This window comes from Hippocampus zosterae, chromosome 19, assembly GCF_025434085.1.
Source record: "Hippocampus zosterae strain Florida chromosome 19, ASM2543408v3, whole genome shotgun sequence".
In the NCBI taxonomy this organism is placed as follows: domain Eukaryota; kingdom Metazoa; phylum Chordata; class Actinopteri; order Syngnathiformes; family Syngnathidae; genus Hippocampus; species Hippocampus zosterae.
In genome coordinates this window covers 1,577,560-1,600,889 of record NC_067469.1, presented here as the reverse complement: position 1 = coordinate 1,600,889, position 23,330 = coordinate 1,577,560, and the positions used below count along the sequence as shown (strand labels likewise).

At 45.1% G+C, this 23,330-nt stretch overlaps 3 protein-coding genes and 1 long non-coding RNA gene across 4 annotated transcripts; 1 reads left to right on the top strand and 3 right to left on the bottom strand.

Annotated features, from left to right (window-relative positions):
* Positions 1-2: 2 nt before the first annotated feature.
* On the bottom strand, positions 3-661 carry LOC127592019 (uncharacterized). Its single transcript, XR_007960044.1, has 4 exons — positions 598-661; positions 398-482; positions 250-294; positions 3-159 (listed from the first exon to the last, which is right to left on the bottom strand). It is a non-coding gene; the product is annotated as an uncharacterized LOC127592019 (long non-coding RNA).
* tdrd6 (tudor domain containing 6) lies at positions 509-8,923 on the bottom strand. The gene is made up of 8 exons (XM_052053595.1): positions 8,599-8,923; positions 2,707-8,112; positions 1,911-1,984; positions 1,778-1,823; positions 1,480-1,553; positions 812-863; positions 598-668; positions 509-529 (listed from the first exon to the last, which is right to left on the bottom strand). The coding sequence occupies exons 2-8, from the start codon at positions 8,045-8,047 to the stop codon at positions 509-511; spliced, it is 5,679 nt and encodes a 1,892-aa protein (XP_051909555.1). The 5' UTR covers positions 8,048-8,112; positions 8,599-8,923.
* A 294-nt stretch (positions 8,924-9,217) lies between these two features.
* sf3b6 (splicing factor 3b, subunit 6) lies at positions 9,218-12,262 on the top strand. The gene is made up of 4 exons (XM_052052390.1): positions 9,218-9,385; positions 9,896-10,014; positions 10,211-10,349; positions 10,460-12,262. Exons 1-4 carry the CDS (start codon positions 9,356-9,358, stop codon positions 10,547-10,549), a joined length of 378 nt encoding a protein of 125 aa, XP_051908350.1. The 5' UTR covers positions 9,218-9,355; the 3' UTR covers positions 10,550-12,262.
* A 481-nt stretch (positions 12,263-12,743) lies between these two features.
* Positions 12,744-23,303, bottom strand: vsnl1a (visinin-like 1a). Its single transcript, XM_052052387.1, has 4 exons — positions 23,126-23,303; positions 20,296-20,462; positions 15,049-15,264; positions 12,744-13,301 (listed from the first exon to the last, which is right to left on the bottom strand). The coding sequence occupies exons 2-4, from the start codon at positions 20,455-20,457 to the stop codon at positions 13,104-13,106; spliced, it is 576 nt and encodes a 191-aa protein (XP_051908347.1). The 5' UTR covers positions 20,458-20,462; positions 23,126-23,303; the 3' UTR covers positions 12,744-13,103.
* Between the last annotated feature and the right edge of the window lie 27 nt (positions 23,304-23,330).

Sequence of the window (23,330 nt, the reverse complement as noted above, 5' to 3'; positions counted from 1 at the left end):
AGTGCACACAAAGAGTTTTAATCACATCGGTGCTCCCTCTTACCTCAAACAACAAAGAAGAACAAAGAAAACTTGAACAAAACAAACTGTAAACATGTTGGCCGTCACTCTTCAGTGCCAACTGAGCCATCCTTGATGACCGCAGACGGGTCTGAGGGTCTGACGATATCAGAGAAAAAAAAAAAAAGATTTTGAATTCCAAAGAGTAATTGAGAGAGCATATAACGAGTCAAATCAGCACCATTTTACCTTGTTATCCTCCCCCGTTCTCCATTTCCTCCTATTCCTTTTGTTCTACAACAGGAACGCCATGACAGCATTACATTTTACATCGATGATCAACGTTACTCTAAATCGTGTGATTACTGAATAGAGAATCAGAAAAATCCATTATTACCCTGCATGGCGGCCTCATATTCTTGCTTGTGGCTGTCTGTCAAACACAAGTCTCTGACAAGACAAATCACCTCCGCAACATCATCCTGAAAGGTAGCAACATTAGCATACGTCATTCTGCCATCGGGTTACTCTGCAAGCACAACGCATCCTTGACCGTTTGGAAACTGCTCAACTAGGTTACGGTGGATTCCGTGTTACCTCGTCCTGTGTTGATCTCTCTTTCTCTTCTGGAATTGGCAATGACTCTTCTGATGATGATGATGATGATTCTGATGATGATGATGATGATAAAATACATAAAACCTCTCCATCAAACATTGATATTAATTTATAACTGTTCATAAAGAGCTGTCAGGTCATGTCCAGACAACATTTATAATATGTTGTGCCAATAACATCGCGCGTAACTTACCAATTACTTGCCATACAGGAGGCTCAAAAGGATGCAGTAGTTTAGTCAAGACCTATAATAAATAGGACTTAGATATGCATCTGCTTATGTACAGAACGCGCCAAGAAAAAGCATGCAAAAGTACTGCAACATTGAACAGTTGATCGCGTGCATTCAAAAGTTGAGAGTAATTGACACACGATGTATCAATATTTAATCAACATTTAAAAAAGAAGAAGAAAAATGTCGACCACGTGCATTTATTTTGACAACTTTAATGGATTCTCACATTATCAGCAGCAAATGCTAACTCATATTATCCCTCCATATTTGGGACACGCAAATCGTTATCGGGCCAAATGTTTCACTTCCTTCCCCTAATGTCCCCAAGAGGTGCACATACACAAACACACGATGCAACACTCTGGTTAGTCCCTGAAGCATCGCGTTCTAAACAAAAGCACCGTGCTAATTTAACATTTTATTCTGACGCCAAAAAAAAAATCCTACAAAGACCATGGACTGTGAATGGAGAAGATGTGGTGACCCCACAGGCCATATCATGCTCAGGTCAGCCCATGGGTGCAGCACATGTTACAATAACAACTTATCCAGACGCATTCGGTCAAGTCTGGGCAAAGTACAGCCTGCCCACAGCCTCTGTGGAAATTTTGTGTGATGCAAATTACCATTTCCTCTCCCGACACGCTGATGTGACATTGGTTTCTTGCGGCCATTGCGACATCACTCTGCTCATTTGGATCTGTAAGCAGCAGAAACGTTATTCACATATTTATCGATTTTGAAGCGTTTCCGGTTTGCGTTTTGAAGAAGTTTGTCAAGAGTCGTAGCAGTGGTGGAAATACTGCTCTCTACTGGATGACAATCTCAGGGCATGTCGACCAGCGTCATGAAGAGTTCCATGGACAACAAACAAAGTCAATAAGTCATCAGTGTATTCCTGCATTGAAGACCTGATGGTGATACCTGTCAGCGACTTAACAGAATGGATCACCTCCTCAGCCACGGCACCCTAAAAAGCAAAAATACCTTAATTTCACTTCTGGAACAAGCAAAACAACAGATGTGATTGCTCAAAGTCAGATAAAAGCATATTTACCACTTTCACACTTGTCCAATTCGTAACTGGATTTGAATTGGCAACGTTGCCGTCATCAGGGAAACCATTTGGTTCTGCAAATAAAAAACGCACAATTACATCAGACACTTTTTTATAGTCATGACATCCAGCCAGGGCTTGACATCAACTTTGCAGGCACTGTGGCTCAAAGTTTCCCAGAGTCACGAGCCAATCGGCAGTTTCACCGGTAACCATTTTGTGACCATTTTGTGACTATTGATATTGTGGGTCTGAATATAGAACACAACCCAACAAAGTGGCCAGCAAGTGTGACTTCATCACCCGCCGCAGGTTAAATTGACACGCGTTTGGCGGGTTGGTGGATGTTGATATCAAGCCCTGTACAAGCGGACAGTTAGGACGGCGTTGGCACCGCCCTACCCACTATTGAGGACTTGCACACTGCAAGAATAAAGACAAGGGCACGGAAAATCCTCCTGGATCCCCCGCACCCTGCCCACCACCTTTTTCAGCCACTCCCCTCAGACAGACGCTACAGATCCATGCGCACCAAATCCAGTAGACACTTAAACAGCTTCTTCCCTCGAGCCATTAACTCCTTAAACAGTCACTGACATAGTCACTCTTCTTGCACCACAAAATGGTACTACAAAACTACCGGTTACTCTAAAATGGTTCAATGATTTTGTTGTTTACGATGATACTAGTGCAGCGTGTTATACCGGAGACAAATTCCTTGTGTGTTCTACATACTTGGCCAATAAAGATGATTCTGATTCTATACACATTAGACAAAATCACAAAATGGACTCACCATCAGAATTGGTCCTGGCATTCGAGCGGTCGCTCGTGTTGTGGCGATCCACCATTTCAAATGGAGACAAGGACTCAACCGTGGCCTCCCGAATGTTCTTGGTTGGTGGAGAATCCATCTCATCTGACAAAGGTGCGTCAATCGCAGAGGCAGCTTCCTCATCAAAATCTTGGCCACTCCCCACGGCGCTCTTTGACATATTTTGCAGGGACGCCACATTGTGTTCTATTCCACTATCAATCTGTGAAATGGGTTCAAGGTGAGGAATCGTCATTCCCCATTGACTTGTTTCATTAAGGCTCCGGCTTTCAGACAAACAGTTCTCTTCTGGCGGGCGCTCGGTGGAAAGGACTGAAGTGTGAGGGCCCCGAATGTCCTTTGGAGTACTTGTTACTGCACAGTGCAAGTCAGCATCATGATGATCTGTCCCATTGTGAGCAAGCCTTGTGTTTTCACCCTCAAGGGCTTCGTTTTCCGTTTTCTTCACAGACGCATCACTTGGGCCCAGCTTTTCATCCTGCACGTGCTGCGCGAGGTGCGGTTTATTTTCCAGCATGGAAGTCATCCACCAGCGTTTCATAGTCTCATTCAACCTCTGACCTTCACACTCCAACTGCACGAGGTACACGCTCGTTCCGTCTTCTCTCGAAGGCTTGGTGACGGTCATTTGCAACAATTTGTTTTCTGCAATTGAAGCCAGTTCGTCGAAAGCCCCATCACGCCAAGAGCCGCGAGACTCGTCAAAACCGTCAAGCTGACACAAAAATGCCTGCAAATGAGTTTGCAACAGCTCAGGGGGAATTTCCATCACATCTGCGCCGGTAACTTTAGCTGCGTTTCCGTAGTCCACAAACAAAACTGACAGCTCATCTCCATCCTTACTCAGTACTTCGGCGCGACACCAAACTTGATCCTCGGCGAAAAATGCGATGCACGGTGTGCCGGGTGACAGCGCGCTCACGCCGACACTTGTATTATAAGCTGCATTTCCGATTTGCGAGAGACTTTCAGTTATCCTATCAAGTGCCACCGAGTTCGCAGGCTGACACCAAAATGTATGAGCATCGCGGAAAGCTGAGATGTAAACATCCAGCTGTTGTCCCTCTGCAAATTCTAAATGGCGGTAGCAGAGGGAATAGAAATTCAGTGATGTTTCCGAGCCCCGCGCACATTCTCCCGTTTGATGTTCCATGGCAGGTGGGGTTTCAGGACATGCTTTACACGTGACCTGCACGCCATTATCCTCAAGAGTGACTTGCCACATTATCCCCGACCGCCGCACAAATCGACACTTGAGCATTTTCTCCGCATTTGAGCCAATCTCTCTTTTCAGAGTGGACGCCACTTCCGAATCGAGCGCCGCCAGAGATCCCGCTTCACTGAGCATGCAGTGGGTGCTGTACCTTGGCAACTGCGCAAAAGCCTGATTGAGTTGGGCTAGTTTGGAAAATGGTAACCGCGCTGTGTTACCAAAATCGACAAACTCTACAAGAGCCAACGAGCCAGAGAGCACTTCCGTGACACCTGCCCGGTACCATAAGGAATCATCGGGAAACTCCGCTTCAACAAGGTCGCCTGGATCTACCCGAGTGATGGTGCGCTTGGGAGTGGACAGTGGCTCATTAAGCTTGTCAACAAGGGAGAAGATTTCATCCTCTTCTCTGACAAGCTGCACATAGAAACTCGATGGGCTGTTGTAATGCGAAACATAAACGTCCGCTTCCATATCCGCCGTGATCACATTTTTGGGTAAGTCTTGAAGTTTAGCGACTTTTGGATATTTGGCTTGGGGGAGCACAATGCCAAATTCTTGAACGGGTGATTCGGGATCCAATTTTTCTTTTCTTTCGGTCCGACTACTTTGATTGCTGGGATGATGCCGTTGATGTGGCGGATGATACAGTTCTTGCGAGGAGGTTTTACCTTTCTGCTCATTCCGCAAATTCCATCTTGGAGGTCGTGTCGCTTGATGTGCTGGTTTTATGTAATGGCCTGTGTTTTTTTGGCGGACCTGAGCAGACACAAACATTGCTTCTTTTTCCCCGTTGGCATCCTCAAGAGCTTTCCGATGCTGGGATATAACTTGACGTTCAGTCGGCACCTGTAGCTGAAATTTTTTATTCAGCTTTGAATTGATTTGAGTGTTTTTGTCGTATAGTTCAACCAGGAGACTCCCACTGGGTTCCTTGGCTACAACTATTGCTCGGAACTTACATTCTGTCGCAGACGTTTGAAACCAGTTATTCACCTCAGCGGGAACATCGATCGGGACATCAGAGAGACGGCACAGCACCGCCTGCATTGGGACAGACATGATGTCATTGGCCTCTTTGGGCACTGGAAGCACGTCTGAATGGGCCACTTCAGCCGTATCGCCATAATCAACAAAGTAGACCAGAATCGATGGCCGCGTGACCTTAATTTGTGCCCTGTACCACAGCCCATCGGTGTACTTTGCAAAGCACAGTTTTTGAAATAATGTCGGTGGATTCACATGGCCAAGCTGATGGCAGAGATGGTTAACCTTCTTATTGAGGTCCTTAAGCACATCAGCATTCCTTTCAAGTTGGCAGTAGAAGTGACCGACACTGTTTACGCACGTGACTGTGACTTGCTCTTCAGTTCCAATTTTGATGCTGTGTGTCGAGTAGTTGTACGTGTCCAGGCGGTAAGATGGTTCGGGTACTGCCTTGCCAGGGGTAAGTTTGGCCATACTGGTGCAGATGCTCTCAAAGGGAGTTTCCAGATCGACAATGTTGAGAACTAGTTTCTCTTCATTGTACGTGACCGCGTATACGGTGCACTTTAACGTAATACGGTTGGAGGCAGCGGTTTTCACAAAGTGGAGAAATGCGTCTTTTCCCTTTTCGTTCCACTCATTTGCAACGGATATGACCTTGAGAGGGTTGTACAGACTGCACCGGAACGCTTGACCGTGCAGCTCAAGAAATTCGCGGCTGATCTTCCTCAAGTCGTGGAGAGAGACCGTCTTTGTGTGACCGTAGTCAATAAAAAGAACGGCCACACGAGTTGATTCGTGTTTGCGAATTACGAGTCCTCTGTACCACAATCCATTGTCAGGGTGTCGAACGACACATGCCGCTTCTGTAAGAGGCTCGTAAACGCTGCCGGCATAGTGCGCCTGGATGGCGTGCATTAGCATTTTCAGCTTCTCCGAGCTTGGAGCGAGCTGACACCAAAAATTATTTGGGCTCTCAATGTAACTTACAGTGACATCGAGGATACTGCCAACGGGAAACATATTTTCCCGGAACGTTCCAATTTGTAACGCTTTGCTTGAGAGATCAACACTATTCTGGGTCCGAGAAGAACCCTTGCTCTTTCCGTGAACACCCAAAGCTTCTGAATTTTGAGATCGGGATTTCTTTTCCATCTCACTGCAGTTCCCGTGGCCGGAAGAACATAGCATCTTGCCAATGTGGCTTTCTCCTTGTGACTGGGGATCGACCAGTGTTATGGCAGAGGTATCATTGCGGTTTTCCATCACATGTACATTCAGCAGTTTGTCGGTGATCATTTTAATGAAAAACTCAACGGCAGAGCGACTCCAGCTGAGATCCTTTGGCCCAAGGTCTGCCAACGAACATTTCACTGCAAGCTGTGGCGCTTTTTGTAACCCACAAAGAAGAGTTCTGATGTGACTCTCATCCACCTCCTTTGTGCCTCCGTAATCCACCAAGAACACCTTGATTTTTGTTCCTCCAACTTCTGACACAATAGCTCTGTTGAAATCACCATCAGCTGCTTTGGATGCACAGCAGGCATCTACGGCAGGCGTTTCCATCAAATGTTTACTGTCTGAGAATTTGTACAAATGGAAAACGGGACCCACCAATTCATCAAGCTCGCTTGCACGTTTTTGTCTTGGGATCCGAAACTCGGCGGGGTTGGACACGTGAGACACGCATGCCACATGTGAGACGTTATCCGCCAAAAACGCGTTATTTCTCTCCACCTTTGCTTCAGCCACCATGGTAGGTGACATTATTCCTTCATTAATTGGAAACCGGGGTGGATCATGAGTGCCTTTTGCTGTGTTTTCGGTTGCGTAGTCACAAAGTGTCTCTTCATTCTCTAAGAGAATTTTGGAAAAATATACTTGGTTGAGGTCTGTATTCTCATCGCCATAAAGCGTCACATAGTAAACACCCTCGGAGATACTGTGGTAATGGAATTTGGCGATGAAAGTGTTGTACAAGAGTAGGGACTTGAGATAGTTGATCTGTGTGCTTGTCCATCCAACCCCCTTGTCAAAAAGTCCATGGAGTGAGCATACATAGGTCACGACAGGCATTTTGAAGAACTCTGGAGCCAGTGGTCGTACATTTTCCATTTGAACCAATCGTTTGACGCCATAGTCAACATTCAAGACTTCCACCAGTTGGCTGACTGGGAATACCTGTTGCAGAACGGAGCGGTACCAATTGCCATCGTTTCCTCTTGCGGCACAAGGAAATCCGATCATTTCAGGCTTGACACTACAACTGACCGTTCTGCCCCTGCACCGCCGTCTGATTTCCTCTGAGAGCTCCTTCAACTCTTGAGTAAAAACCTTCAGCTGACAGAAAATACGCTGCGGATTGGTCACCTCTGTGACTACAACAGTCTCCACGGCTCCGGTGGACAGCTTTGGAACCGTGTACAGATCCTTCTGGTGTAGTTGCTCGACTTCGCCCATGGAGGTTTGATGAAAGTGTTCAGCTTTAATTTTGGACTCTGGTGAGAGAACAAAATCCAAGAACATGTTCGGTTCCACTTTCTTTGCGAACCCCATTTCAAACATTTGCCTGGTTATGCATGGGATGTCCAGAAGAAGCTTCCTTTGATTTACCAGTGCATCTTGCACATGTGCTTTTACCATCTTTCCTCGAAAAGTCTGCAGGAATTCAAGTGCAAATGGGGACCATCTATTTTCTAGAGAGTGCGGCCATACATTGGCAAGTACACAAAGCTCCACTTGAGGTGGTAGGTGGAAGTGCTCTCTCTTACCCCAAGCCAATAACTTTGTGGTAGTGCTACATGTGATCCCTTTGTCAATGAGCAAGACTTGGCAGTTGGATCCATTTCTCGTGACTATGCGGGATCTGTACCATGTACCATCGATTTGAACTAAACACAAGTCCCCGGAATTTCCTTCAAACTCCTGAAATAAATTTACAGGGGACTGAATATTTTTGACAAGGGATTGATAATCTCTGGCCTGAGCCAGCCCAAAGTTGCCCCAGAATTCTATGAGCGCACAAAGGGTATTCGAGTCAACTTTGGTAATCAGGACTGTTACGTTAGAGCCTTGTGTCGGAAGTCCGGGGATGTCTGACATTGCAGCAGTTTCACTCACTCATACTCTCAGTTTGTCACTTTCAATGGCTGTGAGCAATGGATGATCTGGAAAATAGAAATGAACACTGTAAAATATTACATCCGACTTTTAGGTGAGGCAGCATGACATGACTTTAAAATAAAACCTCAGCTTTGTTTTCACAAAAAGCTGATTTTCGATTCCAAATCCGTTTCCCCCACGCAATAGAAAGACAAGGCAACTGACAATCAAATAATGTTTTGCTTTTTGAAGTTTTATGAGGCTATATGACAATAAATAGTGTTTCACCCTTGCAGCGTGCCAGAAGATGACCCCCCTCCTCCCCCACCCCACCCCACGGTTCACCTCAGCCGTTTTGGGCGCCATTGCTCAGTCGGCTTGGTGCTAGCAAAAATACTTTAGCATCCCCTCTGTCACAAAACAAGAACAAACGTGACAATTTAAGTCTGGAAGCGTACTTAGACATTTCAAAAATGTCTAAATGCGCTCAAAAATGTCTTCAAAGTTTCGAAAATGTTATATTGATGTACGCACATTGCAGAATATCTCACCTTTTGTTGGTCTTTTAGCGATGTGACGGATTTTTGTGCAGACAATGGCGTCGGGTGTTTCAACCAATTAGCTTCGGACCAATTCCAGCCAAATGGTAATTCGCTGCTTAATGAGCAGCCTGCCAAATGTCGCGGAATATAACCCGTTAAATGTTATTCTAACAAATGTTTTGTACTGCACTGCACTGCACTGCTGCGGTAAAGTAAGTCCAAATCAACTTTAGCAAATCTAAAACTAGCAAATGTCGCTGACTCCCATAGTTTACCCGAGTAGCCTATAGATTTAAAAGACCCGCCTACTTTTTTTTTCCAGTACCGGAAATTACTTTTTCCTTCCTTAATTCGTTCGTTCGTTCGTTCATTCATTCATCCAGTCGAATCGTCACAGATCTTATTCCCTATAAATTGCCATAAACAAATTAAATTACAGGTACTTTAGCAAGAATTCAAAGTACAACAGAAGTGTCTGAAGTCCTAGTACCTAGTATGTCTAAATGTCGGTTTTATCTGTTTTATTTATATATACATATAAAAGAAAACTGAGCAATGCCCAAGATTGTTTTAAGAAGTAAAATAATAATTCGTAAGTGACGATGGAGAAACGCTTCGAGAAAGGGCGGGCAAACCCAAATCCAATACCGGATGTGCATCATCGACGAGCGACGGGGCCATCTTGACGCAGTCGACACGCTAGTGTTGTTAGCTTGTGCATGTCGCTTTTGAGTTTCACCCAGTAATACAACAATAATTATTCATCATGGCTATGCAAGCAGCGAAACGCGCGAACGTAAGTGTTTCCTTACTTAATGCTGTTTTCGTTGAGTTCATTATGGGAATACATTTAACCCGCTGTGTTGTACAGCAGTGTAGTACATAGTCCATCGACGCAATTTAACCGTAGTGGGGCCTATGAAGCGGTAGTTTTATTTTACAATACGTATCACAACATTCAAAATACTCTTGTTTCCTGTTCACAGAATTATCTTATAAATAATGCGAGGTTAAGACTGGCATCTTCGTATTGGTATTGGCTAACAATATGTACTGAGTCGATAGCTATCAGTGGTTTAACCCCGAGTTTTCCGGGATATCTTTGGATCATGTACGTTAACTTAATGGCACTACTGTGACCCAGTGGTTCGTTAGCCTGTAAAAATTTGCCCGTGACTGGCGACCAGTGGAGGGTGCATCACACCCAAAGTCAGCTGGGACACCGATGAGGACCAGCGCAGGAGAAAGGGGTTTGGATCTTCTTCCTAATGTTGTTATTTTGTGAATGTCTTGGCAATCTATGCAGATACGACTTCCTCCAGAGGTCAACAGAATTCTTTACATCAGGAACCTTCCCTATAAGATCACAGCGGAGGAAATGTACGATATCTTTGGAAAATATGGGCCGATACGTCAAATCAGAACGTAAGTGGTGAACATTAGCCTGATTTCCTGGGGTTCAAATCTCAGTAACCACACTTTGTTTCAAGTAACTGCGTGATTCGGCATCCACTAAGCGTTAACAATGCATCATGTGTATTGTATTTTACAATTATACTGAGGGAAAAAAACTGAAGCACTATAGATCACCTTTAATTCATTGAGGATTTATTCTTTACAGCGGTAACACACCAGAAACAAGAGGAACAGCCTATGTTGTTTATGAAGACATTTTTGATGCCAAGAATGCTTGCGATCACCTGTCAGGCTTCAACGTCTGCAACCGCTACCTCGTGGTTCTCTATTACAACGCAAACAGGGTATGTGCACGGCTTTGACTTTTTCCATTTTGTAAAGCAGCATCATTTTTCTTATTGAATTTTAAAATTCTGACGTCACTGTTTTTGTTCTGACTTGTGTGTTTTTACAGGCATTCCAGAAAATGGACACAAAAAAGAAAGAGGAACAGTTGAAGCTCTTAAAAGAGAAATATGGCATCAACACAGATCCCCCAAAGTAGAATTATGAAAACATCTCTTCCTCTTTTTTTGTTCTGTTGTCTTCACGAGCAATGTTTTGTTTTTTTTGGGGGGGGGGGTGGTAAGTACTTCTACGTCCTTGCAAATGGACATCTATTTTAAAAACATATATTCTGTTAATTTGATTTCACTTACAATTAAACATGCAAGTGTCAAGGTTGGAGTTGTTGGAATGGAAATAATGTGTGGGCATGATATTTTGCTTCATGTGACTTGTTTTTATTTGTATTTAGATTTTCTTTTTTGCAGCATTACAACCTGAATGTTTCCTCTCTTTTTTTCAGCAATATTTGACTTTAAATTAGATTTCCTAAAAATAATGTTGCGCTGTTTGTAAAATAAATGTTTTTTTTTTCAGTCTTAATGCTGTTGTTTACTTCCCCATGTACACATTCTAGGTACTAAAGACCGACTTTTTTATGAACCACCCACATCGGTGTTTGATTTGATGCCAAGTCTAACGACCATGCATCCGTTTTCCCAATTGATACTAGAATAGAACAGTGGGTGGAATTATTTTCTGAAATGTCATAGCTGTAAATTACAACATATTTTTTTCAAGCTTCTGAAGGTCAAACTACATCACAAAAGAATGACAATATATATTTTAAACGATGTTCTCGAACAAAATTAAACCATTTTTAAAATCGGCATCCATACATTTGGAGGCACTCTGATGAGAATTCTTCCCGGCATGTCAATGAGTCTGCCCCGTTGTCTGTCGTCGTGTTGAAGCAAAGAGAGGCGAAAGAGCCCATCAAGTTCCTTTTTATTAGATTAAATCACAACACAGGGTGTAGTGCAGCCATGTCGTCAGGAACACAATACATGCTACAAAAGAATCCTTGTACACACACTTGCCCGTTGCTTATATTTGGCATCTTGATGAACAGACATGGAGTTAGAAACATTCTTCCACCCCAACAACAAAAAAACTTGGGGGGAGGGGGGGAAGAAGACTGCTGCTGAGAAACACTGCTGTGCGGGACACGTTTTGCTGATGAAACCCTCGGCTGCGTGAAGTTAAAGCGGGCGGTGAAGTGGGCAGGGTGGACTTATTCACTGAGAGGTCACTGACCTTTGCGACACGGGTTACTTTGCATTCACAAAATGAAAGCGGCATAGGGGTATTAAAAAAGTACAAAACGGTTGACTTTTGACAGTGTCTAAATTGTTTAACGCGGCTCTACTTTAAGGGCTGACCTTTTCCGACTGTTTCAATGAAACTCACTTGTTAGCACTCCGACTCAGGGGGGGGGGAAAACTAGGAGTGGAAATGCAGACCTAATTCTCTTCTACTTATTTGTAGTGATATGCAACCTGCAAGGTCTTGATGCTAATGAAGTTGGAACTAATGCTTGGAACGACTGATGGGCAAAATAAGCAATTAATGGATTATTAAAATGGGGAAGAACACAGTGATGCGGGATTGAATGTTAGTTTTGGCCATCTTGTGATGTTAATATTGAAAATTGAATCAATTAACTGATTGATCCTTGATTAAGGAAGTTTTGGGGTGAACTCACACTTGGCCGTGTCATTCATTTCTCCCTTCAAGTCTCCTCAAATCAATGGCATGCAATTTTCTAATGGTTTGTTTTGATGCTCAAGGTCAGGTTCTTGGCGACATCTACTCCAGCTACCCTACAAGGACGCATGCACCCATGGTTGAAAGTAGTCGGGGGGGCTGGGGGGGATCAAACACAAAAGGACATCCCACAATAATGCGGTTGCCCACACTTTGGGGTAAAAAATGCTTTCCTCACCGGTATCAACTTTTATAAGGCTTTCTTGTCTCCGATCCCAGGACGCAAAATGACGATAATTTTAAGGCAGAACCTAAAGGCATGCAAATGAACTACAGTTACTTTTTTCCCTTTTTTTTTTTTGTTTTGTTTTGTAGTCGTATATTTCTTTTTCACGGACAGTACAAGCATGTCTGAGAAGGAAACGCCGAAGAAAACGGCCTCTCTTGTTTTATTATCTAGAGCTAATATTTGAAGGATAGAGGCAGATGCATTACCAGAAAGAATTTGGTTTGGTTGACTTGAGCAAACACGCACAGCTAGCATCAGTTGAACAACAAAGAGAGTATAAGCGGCAAATCCAGTGCAGCACATCATTGACGCTCCAATATAATGAAACTGGAGAGAATAAAACATTGCACACTTCACATTTTGGCATCTGATCTTTAAATAATTTAAATATATATTTATATATCTTTATTACTTGTGCGTGGTATTCATATACAGTGGCATATTGTGTGTTGCGTGTGTGTGTGTCATTGCATTGTGTGTGTGTGTGTGATTGCATTGTGTGTTTATTTTTTGTTGAAGCAAATGACATTCTCATGCACACGAGTGTTTCAAACACAAGAAGCGAGATCCATTGAAAGATAGTCCAAGCAAATTTTTTTTTCTGTTGTTGTTCAGTGGAAATAGCTGCAAACTGAATGGAACATGAAATTCTTTCTGTGCAGTCCGTGGCGGCGGTGGCGTCGTGTCGGGGGTTGGTTTGCTCCGCTCGCCGTTCACCTTATTTCTGGAGGTCGCACTGCAGGAGTAATACGATGGACGGGTCGCTCTTGGCCGCCTCTTTGAACTCCTCCAGCGAGATCTGGTCGTCGTTGTTCTTATCCATCTTGGAAAAGATCCTATCCACCCGCTGCTGGGGCGTCAGCCCGTCCTCGTTCATTTTCATCATGATCACCGTGCCCACCATCTTGTAGATTGCCTGCAAGGAGGGAGATGTAAGGAGGCCGACTCCACGTTCAGTGCTGCTCTCTGTAATTAATAATTCAGTTAATGGAGACATGATGGAAACTGTTCTTTATGAATTGCTCGTCTACAAATAGGCCTACTTGCGTTTCTGCACAGTTGTGTAGCAAGTGTTGAATAGCGAATACTTTGTTTGTACTTACTTTGTCTTTCAGGTATAAGTAATTCAAATGGTGTTCGGACTTTGATTGATTGAGATCTTGAAAGGCGGGCAAAAAAAAAAAGGCACCTCAGCGAAACGGAGGGCGTGACTGATGATGTCATCAAATTCGGAGAGGTAAGATATTCCACATTTGTGGAGAATTGTTTGATGTGAAGCTACAAGAATGTGTTGAGAAGAATATGTTCCAATCGAAAAAGTGCCATCTTTTGGCATTCAAAATACCCCTGATGAAAACCGTGTCTGCCCCTCCATTGCTTCAATTGCCCAACCTTGGTGAAGGTTGTCCCTCTGATGCCATTTTTTGATGAACACCAGCTGTTACGCCTCCATTCTCTAGGGGGCGGTACAGGCCAATGAAAACTCCCAGTGAACGGTTCACACCTTCCCTTATTTTGCTCTTGCTTGTTTTTGGAGCTCACAGACACAAAAAAAAAAAAAAAAAAAAGCCTCAGGCTGGAAGGAAATGTGTGAATTGGCCAGCAAGATCCAAGATACCCAACGGGCGAATATGATGACTCATACCGACGGGCTCCCTTTGTTTAAGCATTCGCGTCTCATTGTCCGTGACTCCGTCGTTGCACACAATGTCTCCATGGCAAAGAACAAAACTGAGGGAAGATGAGGTGATTTCAGTATTTTAGTGGAGGCAAGCACACTCGGTAACTGAGCGTGTCTTCTCGTGCCACTGCACAATTTAGTTTATTATGCTCCGCTTGTAACCTTGCTGTACGGTGCCCAACCAGTCGATTGCGCGGGGTGTCGAGGTCAATGAGGGAAAAAAAAAGGTTTGTGTATCTGTGTGCGTGTGTTATTGATTTATATATATTGTGCTAGTACACACTGCACCCTAAGCATCCGATTAGGTTCATTTTCACACACACACAAAAAAAAAAAAAGAATACGTTTAACCTACGGCGGCGCATGATCTGCACCACCGGAAGTTGTTAGCAGTCTGCGTTTGCTGCTTGCGATCAGAGCTGTTGCCATATATTGTCTTTTTTTTAAAAATTATTATTACTTATTATTTATATTGGGCGGCCCGGTAGTCCAGTGGTTAGCAGGTTGGCTTCACAGTGCAGAGGTACCGGGTTCGATTCCAGCTCCGGCCTCCCTGTGTGGAGTTTGCATGTTCTCCCCGGGCCTGCGTGGCTTTTCTTCGGGTGCTCCGGTTTCCTCCCACATTCCAAAAACATTGCGTGGCAGGCTGATTGAACACTCTAAATTGTCCCTGGGTGTGAGTGTGAGTGCGAATGGTTGTTTGTTTCTGTGTGCCCTGCGATTGGCTGGCAACCGATTCAGGGTGTCCCCCGCCTACTGCCCGAAGACAGCTGGGATAGGCTCCAGCACCCCCCGCGACCCTAGTGAGGATCAAGCGGCTCGGAAGATGAATGAATGAATTATTTATATTATTTATATACTTATTATTATTACATTATTCTCATTCCAAGTTTGTTTCATGCACAATTCATCGATGACACAGTCAAAGAATGGGAGTACAAAGATAGCTTCTGCACGCAAAAGTGTGAAGGAGACTTTCTACCTCGATGATCTCCAGCATCTCCACCCGTGTTATCTTGCCATCTCCATCCAGGTCATACATGTTGAAGGCCCAGTTAAGCTTCTGCTCAAAACTGCCCCGCGATGTAATGGACAACGCGCAGATGAACTCTCTGAAGTCGATGGTGCCATCGCCGTTCTTGTCGAAGGTCCGAAAGGCGTGCTGGGCAAACTTGGATGCGTCGCCGTAAGGGAAGAACTAGAAGGCAAAAAAGAGGCGGAGGTGTGTATTACTGTTACGATCGAAGAAGGCCATGTATCGTTGGTGTGGATAAATAAATGTCGGGCTTACAAGTCAAATGCCAGAGTTTGTGAGGACACGGCTGTCTTCGATGAGAGCTAACAGCAGTGGAGAGTACGAGCCTGGCGCGGGGCCGCTCTTGACAACACATACGCGCGCTGTTGTTAAGCAGAACATTAAAGCCTCTCTAATCAGGCCGCAAGCTGGCACTGGTGCTCATCCAAACACTCTGATTGGCAGAGGGAGGCAAAGGAGGCGACACTTGACGAGTGGCGCTTCACCGAAAGCCATTTCTCACAGACCGGATGCGACGTCGAGAAAAAAAAAACAAAACGGATGCATGATTCAATCCGCGATGAGCTCATCGGGAAGTGAGAAAAGGATTTAAGCAAGTTTGGGTTGAAAATAACACCCCCTCAGCAGCCACCACCCCCCCCCCCCCCCGATCTACATTTCTGTTTGCTTGCCGCTTCTCAGATAACAGCTAAGCTGGACAGACATCTTGCAGCTTAAAAGCTTCCAGTGATGAGCTCGCAAGGGTCAGGATTTCAAAGGGGGGGCGATTTAGTTATTCTATGCGCATTCTGTTGCAGTTTGGGGAGTTGCAGATTGCATGTAACTGGATTATATTCCACGGCGGTTATCTGGGAACTAAAAAGGATCGAATGGAGCCAGATTGTCAAATAAATAAATAGATTTTTTTTGGTTTAAATCCCCTCACAAATGAAAACTATCTCCAATTTCAGCGTGCTCGTCTTGCAGAAATGAATGCATTGTCTTTGATCTTCCCCCGCTTGCTTGAATGTGGTCATTAAATTAAGGACGCTTTTGAAATCCGTTATTAAAAGTGGAAAGGAACATGTGACGACCTTGGTTCTTGAACCCGCTTTACATGGATGATGATTGAAACAAAATTGAATTTCAGGTGCGGCAGCAAGGCTACCCCCCCCCCCCATCCTCTTCACAAATAGTTGGGCAAATTTACCGATGAAACGCCCTCCATGAGATGATGGAGAAAACGGGGCGAATATCCAGAGCCCCTTTCAAGTAACTGTCCAGAAATACTACCTGCTATCCTGTCAAAGCCGAAAGGTAAGCAACAAAAGTTAAACGTCAGAGGTATGTACTTTGGGCGGCCCGGTAGTCCAGTGGTTAGCACGTGGGCTTCACAGTGCAGAGGTACCGGGTTCGATTCCAGCTCCGGCCTCCCTGTCCCTGTGTGGAGTTTGCATGTTCTCCCCGGGCCTGCGTGGGTTTTCTCCGGGTGCTCCGGTTTCCTCCCACATTCCAAAAACACACCACAGATGCAAGTAAACATTTAGCGATCTTTTTTTTGGGTGCCGTTTCCAAATCTGATAATAATAATAATACTGTAATAATCATAATGGGCGGCCCGGTAGTCCAGTGGTTAGCACGTCGGCTTCACAGTGCAGAGGTACCGGGTTCGATTCCAGCTCCGGCCTCCCTGTGTGGAGTTTGCATGTTCTCCCCGGGCCCGCGTGGGTTTTCTCCGGGTGCTCCGGTTTCCTCCCACATTCCAAAAACATGCATGGCAGGGTGATTGAACACTCTAAATTGTCCCTAGGTGTGAGTCTGAGTGCAAATGGTTGTTTGTTTCTGTGTGCCCTGCGATTGGCTGGCAACCGATTCAGGGTGTCCCCCGCCTACTGCCCGAAGACAGCTAGGATAGGCTCCAGCACCCCCCGCGACCCTAGTGAGGATCAAGCGGCTCGGAAGATGAATGAATGAATGAAAAGGTATGTACTTTGTCTTTGTTGCTCTGCAATATAAACCACAGTCCAACTCTCGGTTGTTTCCTCTGCTCCTTGTCAGTCTTGTGTTTGGCCAGAGGGCTGCGTAACAAAAAAAAAAAAAATCCCTTTGTCTCATGCCTCCTTTTGCTAAGATTGTCGGGTGCAGTGAAGCCCGCGTTTGGTGTATAGCCAGCAGCACCGCAGGCCGACCGCGCTCACGGTTGAGATCGCTTTATTTTCTTTTCGCGCGGGAGGGACAGAGCACGGGAAGGAAGACAGAATATGCATCATCCACGGCGGGGGATATTTACACTGTGTGATTGTGTGTGTGTTCGAGTGAGTCCGCGTGAGAGGGAACGGAGCCTGCGTTGCCTCTTACGTAAAACCCTCGGTGACATGCAAGGCTGAGGCTAAAAAATGCTATTGTTGCCACCGCTTCCAAGGCTCCGTACGCCAACGTCGACACAAACCGACGCTGGTGCAAACGCACAATTCCACTCCGGTGCGCTCGGATTCTGCAGACACGACACGCCCGACGTTTTTTTTTTTGCATTTATTAAGATAACAACCAGACAAAGGTGCGCAATATTGACACCGTCACAGTTTCCTGCCTCCGAATGTGATGACTGCGTTCTATAAACGAGCAGAGCGTGACTCACGGCTCGGCTGCCAGCTTTGGCAGGTGAACCCGGGGGGTTTTACTCTCCGTTCGTTGTGACGCAGTCTGCTCGGCAGCATACGCGACCGCGAGGGAGGTGAGACCGCCTTTTTTCCCATCAGCCCGCAACCTTCTCGCGCATATTCCGGCACAAAAGGCGGCAACGCCAAGAGAGGAGAGAAAAGCGAGAGAGGGGCCGACTGAGAATTCATGCGTAAGCGTGTGATGTGATGCAACAGTGACACGCAACCTCGTATCCTGCTTTTGCTGGATGGCCATGATGTGGCTGCATTATTTACTCACTGGAAGTGAGTTGCAGCTAGATTGTAACGATAAAAACATTCATTACAGTTTGAGGTTGAGCTAAGCTACCGTATGCGAGGTTAATTGGAGAACTTGAGTCTTCTGTTGGACATCCAAAAAGGAGCCGCACACCAGCTCGGGCCATAGAGGTGACAAAGGTCACGAGCCACACAAACGCCTCCGCCATGATGTGACATGTGAGTGAGTGAGGAGAGAAAAAAATGGAGGAGGATATCAATGGAAAGTACATTTGGGCAATCTGAGGTTCTCGGTTGGGCATGTCATCGAAACAAAATGTGTGTCTGGGATGTGAAATTTCACACGCTGACGTGGAAGCGCCTCAGTTGAATTAATTGCCACCCCAAGCCGCCCATCCATTTTTGGCTGCGCCGGTGCCACTGCGTAAGTCCTTCAAAGTTTTTCCATTCTGTGCCATCGACCGGCACGTTATCACATCATTTCATGCGCAAATCATTTTGTGGCATGCAGCCATTCAACCGTTTGTAAGAACACTTCTCCTTCCTCATCGCAGAGAACCTATGCTAATTTCCGCGCTACGGAATTAGAACATTACTAATATCATTGACTCTTTCCTTTCAGTTGTTCAGAACTGCCTTTATCGAAACAAAATGTGTGTCTGGGATGTGAAATTTCACACATTTATTCATTCATTCATCTTCCGAGCCGCTTGATCCTCACTAGGGTCGCGGGGGGTGCTGGAGCCTATCCCAGCAGTCTTCGGGCAGTAGGCGGGGGACACCCTGAATCGGTTGCCAGCCAATCGCAGGGCACACAGAAACGAACAACCATTCGCACTCACACTCACACCAAGGGACAATTTATAGTGTTCAATCAGCCTGCCACGCATGTTTTTGGAATGTGGGAGGAAACCGGAGCACCCGGAGAAAACCCACGCAGGCCCGGGGAGAACATGTAAACTCCACACAGGGAGGCCGGAGCTGGAATCGAACCCGGTACCTCTGCACTGTGAAGCCGACGTGCTAACCACTGTACTACTGGGCCGCCCACTGCCTTTATTATTATATTAATAGTTTAAACCCCTAATGATGATCCCGAACCACTTCATCCCCCCGCCCCCCTAACCACACACACACACACATGCAGTCACTCTTCACAGGAACAATGAGTCCTGTTTATGTGAGGTCAATGCAGACCGTTTTTCCACTTATCGACTTGCTGGATTGAAATAAAGTCCTATCGAGGATTCACTGTTGCCTAGAAACACAATAGAGTGCGTCAATTATGGGATTTTCCCTCTAACGTACAGGACCGCTCAAGTCCGCGTCAGAGTTTTCGTGGGGATGTCGCCAATCGTTTCTTCTATTTAGTATCGATTTTGGGTGTTTTTTTTTTTTTTTAGATCGATGGAGCAAAGTGGAAATTTCAGGTGGTGTCTGATACTGTGCTGGGACTTTTTCAATTGAAAGCTCGAAGGCCTTGCAGCAAAAGTTGTCTCTTTCTTTTCTGGTTGGGAGCTGATGCGTGAGCTCTATTGGCATTTAAAGGAAGCGCACTTGTGACCTCAGTGCCCCCGTGCAGGAGGCTCTTATGTAACTGCAGCACCCTCTGGCATTTCCTGGCACCGGCTATAAAAGATTAATGCTTATTCTTGCTCTCCACACAATGCAGGCTGACATCTGAACTCCGAAGAATTGTACATCATGCGATTCAAGGCAAACGTCATCTCACTCTGCATTTGCACGCCATTCTTTTTCTCGTGCTTGAATTCACTTGTGAAAATTGTAACTTGACATTTCTTACTCCATACAAATGAGTTTCCTCAGCAAAGCCCCCCCGCTAGTGAACAAATAGCATTCGTTTTTTTTCTCGAAGGAACTTGTGAGTTGTTATTTTCTCATGTTGCCAAAAGGAAATTAAGTCATTGAATAATTCACACCCGCTGCTTGATGAGATACGGTAGGCTCCATATTAACGTGAGCGGAAGCCTATGTGATGTCTGCCTCATCACTGGTTGGTTTTCTGCCCGGATACAGCGGCGGCGAATGGGACCAGGCTTATCTAATATCCCCAATTTATAATTAACAGAATGATCATTCTTCCCGTATTGTGTCCTTTGTGCTGAGCAGGAGTGGTGGCGAAATGAGCGTAAGGATAAATGGCATGCATTTTTGGACGGGGGATGTCCCAAACCGATCATGTGATCAGTCAGGGTCAATGACGTGATTTTTAGTTGATCACGTGATGACGGTGGAAACCTGGATGAGCAATATGACCTCGATCTGTGTGAGTCACCTTGACATAGAGCTGCTGGAATTCCTCGAGGTTAAGACGGCCGGTGGGGCAGTCCTTCAGGAAACCCTTGTACCACTGCTTCAGCTCATGTTCATTGAATTCCGTGTTCTTCACCAGATCTTCCATCACCTCGGGGGTCAGCTTGCTGTTCTGTTTCCCCATTTTGCCTGCGCGTGCACACGCACACACAAAACATCATCTCTGATCACCAAAATAGAAAGAGTGACTCATCCGTTGTGAAAAATGATTTCTGGAAAACTCTGTTCGTGTCACCAAAGTTAAAAAAAAAAAAACTGTGTTTGTTCTCAGAGGAGGCAGAAACACGTTTGAATATAGTCCCCGGCTGAGTTTGTGTTTATTAATAGTGAGGTCAGCGGTGAGACGTCCAGCTTTTCTCGCTTTTCTTTGATCGTTTTATTTGATAGTTTGTTTCATTTTTAGAAGACGGCACTCAGAAATCCGTTCAGTCAGAAGTGCAATTTCAACTCGGATTTTCGGTCCAATCCTTGACAGCTTGGTTTTCAAGTTAGGATAATTAAATTAAAAAAAAAAAAAGAAATACAACAAATGATGGCAAGACATGATCTGAAGACACTAATATGAAGAAATATGGTTTGAGGACTTTAATGTCAATGTAATTTATCAGCAGCAGTAATCCGAATCATCAACGTCATGGTGTACCTCAGTGATGGACCCAATTCCAGTTGCATAAAATTGCAGCCCAGTAGTAACTTCTTGAATATTGTCAATGTTGTGTGCACAAAGCGGAACCATTTCACATAAATTTCACAAATAGTCTGTATGGATTTGTGTTCTTTTGTGTCTCGTTGCGACTGAATCCACGTCGCCTGTGTTGGCCGTGCGATCGATTGTGCCACAGTAGTTGCAAGACTATCAACAATCAATTCCATGCAAGTGATATAATATCATTCTAAATTGATCGATGAAAGAGGGAGCCGCGGGTGCACACAACGTCGGGGCACCAAACGTTGCCTCGTGCTGACCTCTTATGACCCGAGAAAAGCCCCTGATTTGGAAACTGTCGCACTAAATGCTATCTGTTGAAAGTTTTATTTTCCCAGGAGGCCTCTGGGTTGTGGCTGCGGGCGAACAACAAATGACTGACACCTCGTAAGCCACGATTGTTTTTCTCCAATTAGCGACTGCAGATTCCCCCCCCCCCCCACAGATCATATTCATCTTGTACTACCGTCAAGTCATATTAATGTTTTTGATTTTGCAACAGATCATTCCAAACAAGGTCCTGAGAGGTTCTACTGTTTACTGGGGGGGGGGGGGGTGTCAGTCATCTCGGTTCATTGTTTCGATGCCTCTAACACATGATTCCTCGTCTTGTCGGTGTTCATATTAAAACAACCCTCGGCAAGATGTGACGAACTGCGCCAGCAAATACACTTTTTTTTTTTCAGGCGCCGCGCAAACGCATACGCACACTTATACGCGCACACTCACTTTCCTCTTCATTCACAACGCAGGCGTCAGAGCTGAATCACGGCTGCTGTTTGCCGTTTAACCGGATAAGTTCTTAATTGGTTTGTACGTCGTGTGGGAAACAAAAAGCAGACAATTGAAATGCCTCCTAACGAGTGATGAGCTGCTCACTGCTAGTGCGTTCGGATTATGGAGGTATTCAAGCAACGTCTTGAATGCACAATAGGGATTAAGGTTGCAAACGAGGAACATTTCTCGTGAATTTCCAGACACTTTCCTCATTTCATTTCGATGATGAATTTTACATTTTAAAAATCTAAAACTCGTTCATGACCAAGACTACAAGACTAATCATCCCATACTGGAGTTGAGTCATGTGGTGTCCATTTTAACTCGTCAAAGTGACCAAAAATGATTCCTGAGAGGCGTATTCGGTCATTTACGACTGTCCATAATGTTCACAATTCTCTATTTATTTGAGCTATGAAAATGGGCTTTTGAGTCCAAGTCAATGAGAAATGCAGAAGAGCCGACGACAATGACTCAGGACTAAATAACCTTTTGTGTTCCTAACCCTTGAGAATAGACAAAAAGACGATGACGTACTGTCGTCAGCATGTATGCGGATACGAAGACATAAGGTTGCTCTAACATCCCTCGTGAACAACGTGCAGCAGACCGGCCCCACAGTCGGGCGGTGGGATGGCTATTACATAACACCGTCTCCCTTACCATCATTCGCTTCCAGGGGATGACCTTGAGAAGGAGCCCCGGCAGGAGAGGAAACTCAGCTTGGACAATGTGGGCTGACGGTGCATTTGAAACATATGTTTCATGCACTTGTGCGTGGGCGTGAGTGCTGTGCGGATCTTTATGTCTTGTCAGCATGCAGGCTGAGCAAGAGTGCCATCATTATGAAAGAAGATGAGGAGGTGTGGTCAACAAAAAAAAAAGTGGCAGATGGAGTGATGTAGGTTCTGGAAAACAATTGGTCTCCATCTTCATCCCAGTGTCGCACGCGCACGAACGTAACCACACAGAGTTGCAACTTGCAGATTATGGCTATCATGACGGGATACGATTTCTAATCCTTTAGAGCGCTAGTCGAGCATTCTCGTCACTTTTGTGGTTGAATCCAGAACACCGCGGGACGTGTGAAAAGAATTGCTGGCAATTTTTGTGAGCAAAACTCCTGCATTAACTAAACATGGTCAGGGGACGCGTTCTGTTATTTTGATGTCAATGTGGGGCAATCATCATCCAACCGTTACTCCGATGGAAAGAGGGGATGACGCATTCGGTCGCATCGTGCAGGTGAACATGAAATAATAGCATGTCAATAATTAATTGTGCAAATAAAGAATGAATGACATCCTACCTGAAAAGTCGCTGAGGGAAGTCCGAGCTCACGTCTGGAGAGGTTCAAAACTGCGAGGGCGATTTATTAAAAAAAAAAAAAGAACAAGAAGAAGCGTCCTTCGTCGAGCCAAAAGCTTGTCTTTTCTTGGTTTCTATCGTTCTTTTTCTCCGTCTTTTCTTTTGTGTGTGTTGTATTGTACTCGAGCCTAATCGGGAGCGGTGCA